At 36.9% G+C, this 12,879-nt stretch overlaps 1 protein-coding gene across 1 annotated transcript in view; it reads right to left on the bottom strand.

Annotated features, from left to right (window-relative positions):
- The window catches only part of ULK4 (unc-51 like kinase 4), a 212,224-nt gene that overhangs the window by 79,629 nt on the left and 119,716 nt on the right, over nucleotides 1-12,879 (bottom strand). The window contains exon 31 of the mRNA XM_069007521.1: nucleotides 11,651-11,756. Within this exon, the coding sequence (XP_068863622.1) occupies nucleotides 11,651-11,756 (106 nt within the window). The remainder of the gene's footprint in view (nucleotides 1-11,650; nucleotides 11,757-12,879) is intronic.

The raw sequence follows: 12,879 nt of genomic DNA, 5'->3' as shown, positions 1-12,879 counted from the left end.
CTGCAGCAAGTAAACACCAGAAATGAGAGGCATATATAGTTAAATTTTCAAGACAAGCAATTTCAGGGCACATAGAGTTAAAAAATTTTGCACAATTTGGCCTGTCAGAATACTGCACTGAACTGGGTTAACAGCGTTAACCCAGTAATTGTAACAGCGGTTACAATTTAGCCTGGGATCCTGGATGTCACAGGCAGCACCCACACTGGCCAGGTCCATGGAACCAAATTAGAAAGTTACTGCAGGAGCTGTCATTTTCTGCCTTCTGGATGTGTTACTGTAGCACTGCATGCTGTGCAGGACTGCACACACACCTTTCATGAACACAGGTTTTCTTTCAGGGCACACAGAAGAGCCCCCCAGTCAGTTTTTGCACTCAGCCCAGACTGGGTATCTCCGCATCTGGCTGATCCCATAATGCACAGACTCGGTCTGAGTGACTGCCTGACCCATAGGCCAGGCAAGCAAAATCTTGTAAGCAGTGCTGTTCTTCCTATGTTTTCTCTTAAAACATGTAAACTTGCCTTGATAATCTGTTCCTTTGAGTATTCTATCTGCCTTTTCCTTATCTTGCTTATGACTCTTCCTCAGAACGCTGCCTCTAAATTTATCTTCTAGTGTTGCTGTTTGAACCATATGCTCTCTTAGCAACATTCAAGGTAATTTCTAAAGAAAACTCATAGTAAGTAACAGTTTGAGCTTTTTTCTTCTAGTAAGATAAATAATGGAATAAATCCACAATTCATGTCATTCTGGGTTGAATGATGGGATCAAAAGATATGATATCTGTCTGTGCTTATTCAGCAAAAGTATGTATTGGAAAGCCTGTCCAGCCACCATGGATAATTTTACTGTTTTCTCAATCTTTATATAATACATATAGTAGCATTAGTTCTGCTGTCATCCAGGGAAATAAGTTGTATTTCCTGGCTGCATCATTGGCTAAAAACTTTATGTCACAATATGGGCATGTTAGCTAGGAAATATGACCCTTTAAAAGTGTGTATAAATCCATTAACAACACTTTACTGGATTTTTTTTGAAGACTCACTGGAATAGGGATTAGAGGTTTTTGAGTAAGCAATCTGAAATATGATAAATAAAAAATGGCCCTCAGGAAAGACTAGACAAGTTGAAACTGAATGGATGCAGGTGAACAAGAAGTTTCTTTTCCTTATCTTTTCAAAAGGTGGGTGGTAGTGGGGAGAAAATCTTCCCAGTTTTTCCATTCTCCTAAGAGACAGAAGACAGCTTCAGACCTTATATAAATATCCTATTTCTTCTCCTATTCATCTTAAAAATTCAAAGGGATGCACATAACGTTTTCCTCAACCAAAACTAAGGAACAACTAGCTGATGCAATATCTTCTAATAATATGGAGACATCTATGGAAACATTTAAACCCCATTTATGAAACAAAAACCCCAATGTTTACCAAGTTAGGGCCTCTTTAAGAGAAAAGTAAAACTGATTTGCTTAAAGCTCAGATCTGAAACCCATCACATGTCCTCAAGCACATGTCTTTGCTGACAGATTTGTCTTCATAAACCCATCTTACATAAATACCATCTTGGTTCACTTAGGAAAAAGCTTAAGCTAAAAGGAGATAATTTTTTTAAAGCATGGATAGACAAGTTTGGGTTACATTTATGAAATGTATTTTCTTAAAAAAATGAATAGCAAAATCCATATGTAAAGACTTCAAAAGAAATTTAACTACAGAAATGAGTTATTGAATATGAAATGCACATTAAAATGTAACTTAAAGTGTTTGGAAAAGCTAAGCTAAACAATGTTATAAAATGAGATCCCAAATAGCAAAAGAAAAACATCATCCTAAAATGACTACATATAAATGTTGTATTTTAGGCAAAAGTCTGAAAAATAAAAAATATTTAGGTGGAAAGTGAAGAACACCACAGGAAAAGTCTCAACCAATATAGACTACTACTTTGTGTAAAAATTGGGAATTTCAAGAGGCTTTACAAAACATAAATAATTTCAGTTTCTCCATTATGAGAAGCATTTCTGCTTTAAAGAGAAAATTATTTTAAAGTTTAATTGTCCACATTGGTTTAAACATATCTGTTCAGTACACAGTTTTCCTGAAACTAACTCAGAAGACAAAAACATCTGGCTGCATGGGAGCTATGACAACTATTGAACACATTTAAAACAAAACAAAACAAAACCCCAAACCATTCTTCAAAGCAGTGAAAAACCTCAGATTTCATTTATCTGTCCACTAGATATATCTGGTCCTGCCAAAACTGGCGCTTGTTTTTAGCAACTGACAAAATGAACTTCTTTCAGTAGGATCATACAAGTGCATCTGAAGAAGACTTTTTCCTATGACAGAATGATTGATGTAGTTTAATTTTGTGTACAGTACTTTGTACTTTTGTGACTTTACACTTACCTCAAATTGGCAGTGGTACATTGCTTTCATACTGAGACTGTTCTAACTGCTGGAAGAGAACATATGTGATAGCTCTACAACCCTACGGCATAGTAACTGTATTTAAAATGTGTCTCTTTTCAAATATATATTTTTAATTTCATCTCCTAAAATGACCTTTCAGCTTACTAATTATAATGACAAAATACACAGGGACATCATAATAATTAGATTTAACTTATTATCCATAACAAATAGTTTTCATTGTCAATATTTAACCTGTAGCTAATAAGATAAGTACATGCTTACCTAGTTATTCTTTTTTTCTCAAACTGACCAAATCCACTAGTGTTAATACATATTATTTGAATTGCAGTTCATGGGAATATTAACATAATGTCAAATGACAATGCTTAAATCAAACTGCAGGAAAAGCAGCACCTAGAGTATGCAAAGACCCCAGTCTCAAGAGAGGAGGGAAAAAAATTACCATTTTCATGACTAAGTGGGTGAGAAGGAGAATAAGGCTTTGAAGACTTTCCTGGTTTACAGTCCTGAGGCTGTCATCAGGAAACCTTTGGATACCCACAACCTCAATCTGATGGGAAATCTATGCCTTTCATTTTAACAAAAAATTTTACTTTTTCAGTTTAGGTTTCTGCCTCCAAATAGTATCAATCAGAGCATTCACTCAGTCTAAACCTTAAATCTTAAATAGGTATTGGATAGGTACAGAAAATGTGTATTATGACTGGCATTTTAGAAATATAAAGACAGAATAGGCTTTGAAATTGCTATATTTATTGAACTAACTTCCCACTATTAAACTAAGCTGATCAGTTGTACAATCAGATGTCTGCATAAAGCCTCTCAGACTAGAATATAATGGAATGAAAAGACTTTGAATATTTTTTGTTATTATTCTGCTCTTTCCCATCAATTAGGTGTTAGAATGATCTTAGGTATCTTAGGTAGTTCAAGCAGCAAGCTATGCTGCAAGATGATCTGCTTGGCTGGCCACAGGGATGGATAGCATCAGGACACCTACTCCAGCCACAGAAACACCAGTTCTCTCTTACGGTACAGCACTAGAGAGACAAGATGTAACAACCTGTTGAGCCTTTTTTCACTTATGTTATCCTTTGAAGTTCTAGCAAGAATGCTGTGACATTTTGTGCCTTATGGGTACGACTCTCAACAACAGGCTTGGTTCTACTTGACTGGCATAACTGTTCCTCGCAGAAATTACCATTTCTATTTTCATCCTCTTCAGATGGCTGCATTGATGGACATCACAGGATGACACAGGTTATTTTTTCCTCAAAGACTTCACTACTACCATGCTATTTTGACATGATTCCCACATATCTTTCATGATAGTAGGCTTCTAAGTTTACCCATGTGATGTTACAAACTTCCTCCTGAATGATTGGCATTTTGGGTCAGAAAAATATGTCTTAATAGTGTTAAAAAGCATTTTGAGCTTTGTAACATCACAGAAGAAACTTCTTCAGGCTCAACCACCACTGACTTCTCATATAAACTGTAACTCAAATAAACACAAGACACACAACTACTATCTTGAGATGTTCATAGAGACACTTCTGTGCTCAAGAGTTGAACTAACTACTTCAGCACTTCAGTACTAACTACTTCAGTACTACTCAGTACTGGCAAGGAGCTGTGAAAGGCTTACATCCCGCATGGCAGAGGCTGCAAGTCCCTAAGCAAGGGACTGTCTCTCTCACATCCAAATGATACAGAAGCAACGTCTGCAACTACTCAGACAAGATGATACATGTATTTTTTGTATTTTAAAATTATTTATTTTACATTGATTTAATTAAGAGCATTTTGTTTCTAAGCATTGACTAAATACAGAAAAAATACTTTTAGGTTCTCACTCATACTGATTTCACTAACTTATTCTCCCTGCCAATCTCTCTACTCAAAATCACAATACATTGCATATGAACTAAGCTTTACAGTAAGCAGATATAAAGCACTGCCATAAAAAACCTTTTCTATCTTCAGTCACTAAACAAATACTTCTATATTGTATCCTGTAAAAACTTCTGCATGAGACTCCTAGGAAAAAACAGAAGCTAGTAAGGAATGAGTAAACGACTCCAGAACCAGTCTGAATGTGTGTCTGATTTCTTCACAGACTAAGTCTGTGGGGTTTATTTGTTGTTGCTTTTTTTTAAGGGGCATATCAGTTTAAGCAATGTATTCTATAGAATTTTATAAGTACTGCCTCTCCCTTGCGAGAAGACTCCTTCTGTATGACTACTCCATGGTCCTCTTCTTGATCACTGTCTTAAGAGATAGTTAATTTCTCCCATCTTGGAAGAAAATGCTTCAACTTTGAAGCCAGCTACTCCAAAACCTCAATTTTACCCCTAAAATCAAAGTCACATGTAATGTCACACCAATGCATTCTCAGTATTCTACTGTAGTTCAGATGACTGCACAGCTGGGTGCAGCAGGGATGTCAGCTTACTGCAGTCTACCACTTAATTTCATGAACATTGGTGATGTAGCAGGTCAGAGAGCTGGCTAGGGAGCTACAAACTGTTCTTAAACAGTGTGTGCTATGGGCACCATGATTAAATGCCTTTTGGAGATTAAGCTGAAATCAAATTATCTCTGAGGAACTGAAAGGTAGAAGAATATCCTCCTAAGGTTTAGGTAAGTTAGAAATGTTTGGGGTCTATCTAGAGAGCCCAGAATTCATAGTCATGATTATGGTAGCAATAACTATAGTTTTGTTAAAGATCTGTGTATATAAAAAGACATTTTTTTCCTTATTTTTATTTTTTTTTCAAGAAAAAGGTTAAAGTTGGATGTTGGTCTCATAAGTGCCACTTTTTGGATATGCAGCATTTAACAGACTTTAACAATACAACACAAAAAGACATTTGAAATCTAATTAGTCTCTTGACATTTGACTAAAAGTCAAAGCAGTGGACCACAAGATGAATAAGGATACTTCAGCCATGAAAGCTGATCTTTCTTTCATGAGGTGTAAATGAGTTATGATCATCTGACTACAAACTTTATTGCAGATCTATTCTTTTTAATAACTGTCCCTGCTTTTAGCACCTAGCATGCTTTCTTAGTATGATTTTGAATATTATGGCTGACATTCTACACTTCCACCAAAGGTCCTTCTTTAGGAACTTCAGGTTTTACCCAAACTGCTTAAAATACCATGTACTACTAACAGCTGTCACATTTTCACACAACTCAAACATTGTTTTTATTGTACTAAACTAAATTTCCCTTTTACTTCAGTTTCTGAGACTCAACATCATTAAGACATTAAGTTTAGGATTTGCTCTACCATATAATGGAAACTTGTTTTTAACATTCAGACAAACATCTGCTTATACTGCTAGTGGTGGTTACTTCAGTACAGTAGCCAAATACAAGATCACAGCAGTACAGTCTGGAAAAGGTAATTCAATTCAACATGACTGTATTGAACTTTTTATGTAAATCATCTCCTTACAAGACCATAATGAAAAAAACCTGGTAACTGATTTATGGAGTATAATGAGATTCAGAAAAGCTAAAAATGTAAACTCATTCATAAGTAATACTGGCCTGAAAACAGCTTAGTAGATCAGCTTTGAATAACAGCGGAAACTTGGAATTACTTTTTAAACATGCTGAAAATAGCTTTTTATATAAACATAATAAATCTAATGCATTATCAGGAATAAATAACTGCAGACAGACTATAAGAAATATCCACTTCAGCCTGTAAGATCTATTTTCCAACAACCTGTTTTGTTCATTTCTTTGGAATGAAGACCTTGTGAAGCAATTAAAGTCTTAGAACGACATTTCTCTGCAATGTAGTATGATATACCCAAACTCTCCCTTTAAAAAAAAAAAGATGCAACAGTTAGATGAAGAAATTTCTTGCCTTTGAATATCACCCATGGACAAACAGTACTCAGAGTTGGAAAGCACTGCTAACTAGACAATGATTCAACTTTTTCTATTTTTAATTTGTACAAAGTACTTGAAAAACAACCAAAAATCCCAAAAAATCACAAGTAAAGAAAGAAAAGCAACAAAAAGATTGAATTGAAAGCAAAATAAAAAATTTATGTATCTATGAATTGTACTTGAGTACCAGAATTTCACTGCTTTGAGTGCTGTGGTGCACTTGGCTATTTATTACTCATCACATCCACATAATGAAGCAGCCTTGCACACTAACACCACTTACTTATCAAGCAGCCAACTTCGTGGTTTGTCTTATGTCTAAATTTGTCAGTGTGTCAGTGCTCATCACTAGACACATATCTAAGAGGCAGTATGCCTTTTCAGTAGACTGCTCCAGCACCTGGGTATAGAAACAGATGATCAACCACTGTACTCCTACAACACCTGCTTAGGAACTCATAATTTTAACATCTAGAGCAGGGTTTTCATTTTATAGTCAACAGATGTAAAGCCTTTTAATATGACAGGCACAGAGTAATGTATAGCTGGTTGTTTCATGACCAGTAGAACTAACAATACCGCTCTTTGTACAGATCTGCATCCTATTATCTCTGCCTACTTCCACGGCTGTAAGTCACCATCCTCATCACTGATGACTCCCTGCCCCTATTTCTGAAACCTTGGTGCTGCTTTGTCCTATGTCACCCAACTATAAGCACACCCTCCAGTGTGAGTTGCTCCCATGCACTGACCAAGCCTGTGGGACCATTTCATAGGTACCCTCCTCAAGCACTGACTAACACACCGTTAAACTCAGTGGTTACAAACCTAAAACAGAGACTGCAGGCATCCTGGAAAGAAAATGGGAGGTGAATACTGAAAAGGCCACGGAGATGTATTAATTAATAGGTCTTTACATATGTAATGTATAAGTACATATATATATTTTGTACATCATGTATAGCACTGTTCTATTTGCTGTACACTAGTGAAGAATATTTAACTGATAAGGCTATTGTTTTTCCCTAAACTACGCCATTAACTTGGGTCTCTCTCATCAGATACTGTTTATTATAGATTGAATACATATTCTGTATATTTGGATCTCTGTGCTTGTTCAAGTGAACTTAAAATTGTCCAATATCAAAAGATGGGGAAAGGGAGGAAAGAAAGACTGGCAGCCAGAAGTCAAGACAGAAGAAGAGAGGATAAGTGTCACTCTCTTAGAAGACCATGCTAAAAATGACCACAATTGTCTTAGCTTTTTAATATCTTTCCTTAACTATTCACCAGGGACCGTATATTAATCCTAGTCTCCTTACTGAATTCCAGTCTCAGTAATTAAACTGAATTGCATTATTCCCCTCTGATTATTAAGTGGAAATTGTCATTAACGTTAACAGAACAAATGTTTAATAGCTGATAACACAAGTACAGGCCATTTTAAATTCCCTCTGTGACTTCAGTTGCATATGTTATTCTCCATTTCACCTTTAAACATCTTAAGTGGTTATCAGTACATGTCTGATATATTGTAACACAAAAGGACACAGTTCAGGGATGAGAGAAATTAATGCTAGGCAATCCACCTTCTATGAAAGTTGCTGAAATGCACAAGCATATCATAGTTATTAACAGGAAATCACAGAAGTAGTAATGCAGAAAGTGCCATCATGCAAGATTTTCTTGAGAAAGGGGAAAGTTCAACATGTAAGCTACAGCCCTTTAAAAAAAAAAATCTATCACCTCATACAACTCCTTTCAGCAGAGAGTTCTGAAGGCTAACAGGCACAAAAGGAAACACTGACGTGGGTTTCTAAATGATCTGTCTGCAAAAATTTGGCTTCTTGGCACTTGAAGAAAGGCATGCACAAAATTAGAAAGAAATCTTCATTGCTAATGTCTTGACTCTTAGATACAAAAATCTTGACAGGACTGACCACCTAACCTGAGTTTCTTCTTATGCTCAGCAAGTATCTGTGGTTTTTAATTTCTAAAGCTCCATATATACATGAATTAATTATCACAGGGTAAAGGGGAAATAAGGAAAACTGATGACCCACAATACTCTGTCTTCAGCCTTTTAATTTTTTTTTTAACTAGGCAAATAGCTCATGGATGTTGAACACCTTCATTAATGGCACAGACACAATGTTAATAGGATGTAATAACATGCATGTTCAGCAAGTTTACAGATGACATTGAAATGAAGAAAGCAGCTGATGTGATGATGGATTGAAGGATTCGGAAAGAACTCAAGAAGCTGAAGAGCTCAAAAGAAAGGGCTGCCAGAAACCTTTTAAAGTTTAACAAAGGCAAATACAAAGTTCCGCACTTGGGAAGGAATACATTCATATAATAGTACAGAGGCTGAAAATACATCATGCGATCCACTCTCCCAAACACCTCAGTTGCCTGTCTCTGGACATGCTCCTGTCTGTCAATGCCTTTGTCATAGTCCGGAGCTCAAAACTGGACACTACAACAAATGGAGGAGAATAATCACTCTCCTCAGCCTTCCAGTTTTTCTTTCTTATCACAGCCCTCTTTTGCCATGATGGCTACAAAGGCACACTGCTGACTCATGTCCAACTTTTCTGTTTGGACTCCAGGATATTCTTCTGCAAGAGTGAGCTGTTTTCATTTTACTAGATTGCGTTCTTCTCTCTCACACAAAAGTCATTAAAAAAAGAGAAGTTAAATGTCCAAGACTGTTGTAATGCTAGGTTTAGTTTAGCAGGCTGCAGCTTTCCTGAGAGCTCAACGGAGCTGCTTAGGGCAGTGCAACCATGTCGCTATCCCGTAGTTCATTTCGGATGGCTCCGCAGTTTTTGCTCCGGCAGCTATCAGCCTTACAACACAGTGATGGCGAAGGAGGCGAGAAGGGTCTCCCCATGAGGGTTTGAGAAGATTTTTAATCACATCTTGTCCCTGCAACCCTCAGAGGCAGAGAGACCTTGTGATCCCAGCACAGGGAGGTTTTGTCAGGGGCTCAGGAGCAGTACATGGGCAGAGTTGGGGTACAGGAACCAATAGGGAGAGCCTGAGGGAGTGGCAAAGGCTAAGGGCAAGGAACGGGGCGGGGAACAATCCGGGATAGAAAAAGCAATAGGTAAACAGATCGCCACAAAAGATATGGCAGTGGAAGTTTAAGGTATTTTCTGGATGTGAACACTTGTCTATTTACAGATGGTAATGCAAAGGATATAAAGCCCTCCAGTTTGCACAGAATAACTTATCTCCGCTTTTAATTAAAAGAAAATCTAATAGTCTGCAATTACAAGATCAATACTCTCATAACATTCTTGCAAACCAAATTTTAGAAGTTCTTTACTTGACAATTAGACCCTAAATCAATAAAGCGCTGGCCCAAATCCAGGTTTCCAGTACTCTGAGGATCAGCCAATGGGGAAAAAGGATGAGAGAAGATGGGGACATTTGACTTGAGATAAATTATTTTTGGCTGCTGTGCTGCTTTCTCTAGTGTGGTTGCTGAAGTTCAGTGAGCCCAAGTTAGTGTTATCTAATCAGTATTAGTCTGAAAATATTACTGGAGTCATTATGACACAACACAAAAAAAATACTTTAATAGTATTTCTATCCTGCTTCCTTAATTTGGAAACTAGCATGACTGAAGAGATGTGTTTTATTTTTGGAGCAGATGAGAAGTGAAAGAGCACAGACATACTACCAACGGCATAAAAAGCACACAGGAGTTTGCTCTGTAGGACAATAAAGAAGAGATATTTAGGGAATGGAGGCACTTCTGCCATGCTGTTAAATAGTTTTGCACCTAATTTGCCACACAGAAAGGCAGAGTGTATTACTTTAAAGAAGGCATGCCAATTATGTCGCTTGTGGGACTTGAACAAACTTCTTTGCATTGTGCAGTTTTAACAAGTTACCCTGCTGCAACTGAGGTCAATGCCAACTTAGGATTTTGCCTGACAGAGAGCAGATGTGCCTAAAGATAGTAAAAGCAGCATGTACATCTAAATCTCAAGAAACCCCAAGCAGTTCTAAGTGTGATAGGCAGTTTGGTGAGAAACAACCAAAGAATCAGAATCCTATGAACCAGCCCTTTCCAAATTAGTCATACTATTCTATTCTCTTTTTTTTTGTCTCTGTTCTCCACTAATACACCACTAACTTCAGAGTGGGTCTGTTTGCGACAGAGGAGAGGAACATGTTACTAGCAACAATGTCAAGTACCAGTATGTCTCCTGAATAATTGCACTGCCCATTCAATCCCTTAAGAGTAAAAAAGTTCAGGAATTCAGCTCTCTTGCTTTCTGGGTCAGTGTTTTAACTACTACGGTAATTACGAAAATGAGGACATGACTACTACTACCCATCGTGATTGGATTCATAGGCTGGTATGTGTACCAACAAACAGTACAAACGGTAGCACGGATCTGTACTGCTAGATGTCACTCACCCACTCATGATAAACAAAAGAAAAGCTATCAAAATGTATGTCTCTAAACAAGTTTATAATTTATACAGATCTCCAATAGCAGAAACCTTTTATTCAGAACCAGTTTCTATATAAAGGAAGCTTAGATAATAAAATACAGTGAAATGAATCATGGAATCATAGAACAGTTTGAGTTGGGAGGGATCTTTAAAGGTCATTTAGTCCAAACCCCTTGCTATAAGCAGGGACATTTTCACCTAGATCAGGTTGCTCAGAGCCCTGTCCAACCTGACCTTGAATGCTCTCAAGGATGGGGCATCCACCACCCTCCAGGCAACCTGTGACAGGGTTTTATCACCCAACTTAGGTGACAAACATTTCATGAAAACGTGCAATGTTTCGTAGACTAAGACTTTACAGTCAGTTTGGGCTTCACCCCATTAGTCTACATGACTGGACTGGAACAGAAGCTCTTTCTTAAAAGTGTGCAGAAATACAGTACAACTTATCCTTTCAGAAGTTTAACCAGTGGAAAAAGGAAGACCTTGCAGAGGTCTCTCCCTAGACTCCGCACTGTTATAGTCAGAACTCCAGCCCATGCCTTCCTTCCCAAGGCCATTCTTCACAGACATAATGTCATTTTCAGTTAGTAATTCTTTTGTAAGTGCATTTTCTTGAAAGAACAACTTTCTGAAAGACAAATTTATAATCAAATCAATAAGGAAGGAAGAGGAAGTGATGAGGAGGACATCAGTTACAATGCGATTATTTACCAACCACTACAAAATCTAAATAGATAGAAGTTTAGTTTCACACAGTGTCGCTTACTACAGACTGGGAAACATCTACAGTGAGGAGAAAAAAGTTGACATACCTTCTTCAAAGAGAATCATCATGTTCGTACTTTTGTTAGCAACGATATTATTCAGTAAGGCGATTACCGTTTGCATTGTATTCCCAAGTATACGGTCCTGGTGTCTCTGCAAAAACAAAACAGTACAAAAACCAATAGATCTAGTATTCCTTTGGCAAGGTTAGAAGACTATTAGCTTAAAAAGTGTGGTAATACAAAAGCAGTACTTTCTCAATCCCTTAAAATTCGACATTTAAAATACTACAAAACCAGCCAAGTATCTTAGCAGAGAACATCAGTTTCAGGGATCCTAATCTACAACCTTGGACCAAAACTTCTCCCACGTTCTTTTAAACTAAAAGAATTCTTAACTAGGTCTAATATGTCAGGACTTTTAAAAATGGCATAGAACTTTATCAACCTAATTTCTATATATTCAGAACCAGAAATATTTCCCTTTGTATGATATTTCTTCTATTAATGGCATTACTGTTACGCTTTTCAGTCCCAGGGTGATAACCCCACTGTAAGTCTATTTGTTGTTTTCCTTTGTATACATTCATAATTTCACAGATAAATTAAAGACCTATGACTGTATTGAATTGCATCACTTTTTTAATGCTTTTCTTATGTTTGATGATTGCTTCAGTGATTTTTCACAATTGTTGAGACTACACTGAGAGGAGGAAGGCACCAGGGTTTATAAAAAAATTTATTTTCTTCTGTTATATTCACTACACTCCCATACTAAGGTTGAAAAGGGTGGATAAGGCAATGCAACCAAAGCATTTATATACACACTAGAGACAGTAATAATTCAGATAACTTCCAAGAAGCCAAAATAGGACAAGCCTTGACAAATCTGAGTTTAGATGTAGAATTAGCCTGAGTACTTTTCAAATCTCCCTAGAAGGTTCAGGAAATATTGCGTCCAATTTTCAGACTCAAAGCCAAATAGAAACATATGTCCAAAGTGAAAATAACAACTAAGAAAAAAATTGTCATATTTCATGCATCATAGGTTTTTCACATGCACTTAGGTAATTTCCACGCTTCCCTTTCCCAACAAATCTCTCAGTATATTGGTATTGCTCAACTACTTCACTGCCACAGAATACACCATCTATTAGGGTCCATCTCCTGTCTGACAGTAGGCAGTTGAAAAAAATTTGAAGTTGAACATGATGAAACTTGTCTGAAGCTAAGCATTTCAGATGGCAAAAATCACTTCAGCTCTTGAATACAGTCAA

Source organism: Aphelocoma coerulescens, chromosome 2 (assembly GCF_041296385.1).
Source record: "Aphelocoma coerulescens isolate FSJ_1873_10779 chromosome 2, UR_Acoe_1.0, whole genome shotgun sequence".
In the NCBI taxonomy this organism is placed as follows: Eukaryota; Metazoa; Chordata; class Aves; order Passeriformes; family Corvidae; genus Aphelocoma; species Aphelocoma coerulescens.
This window is presented reverse-complemented; position numbering and strand designations above follow the sequence as displayed.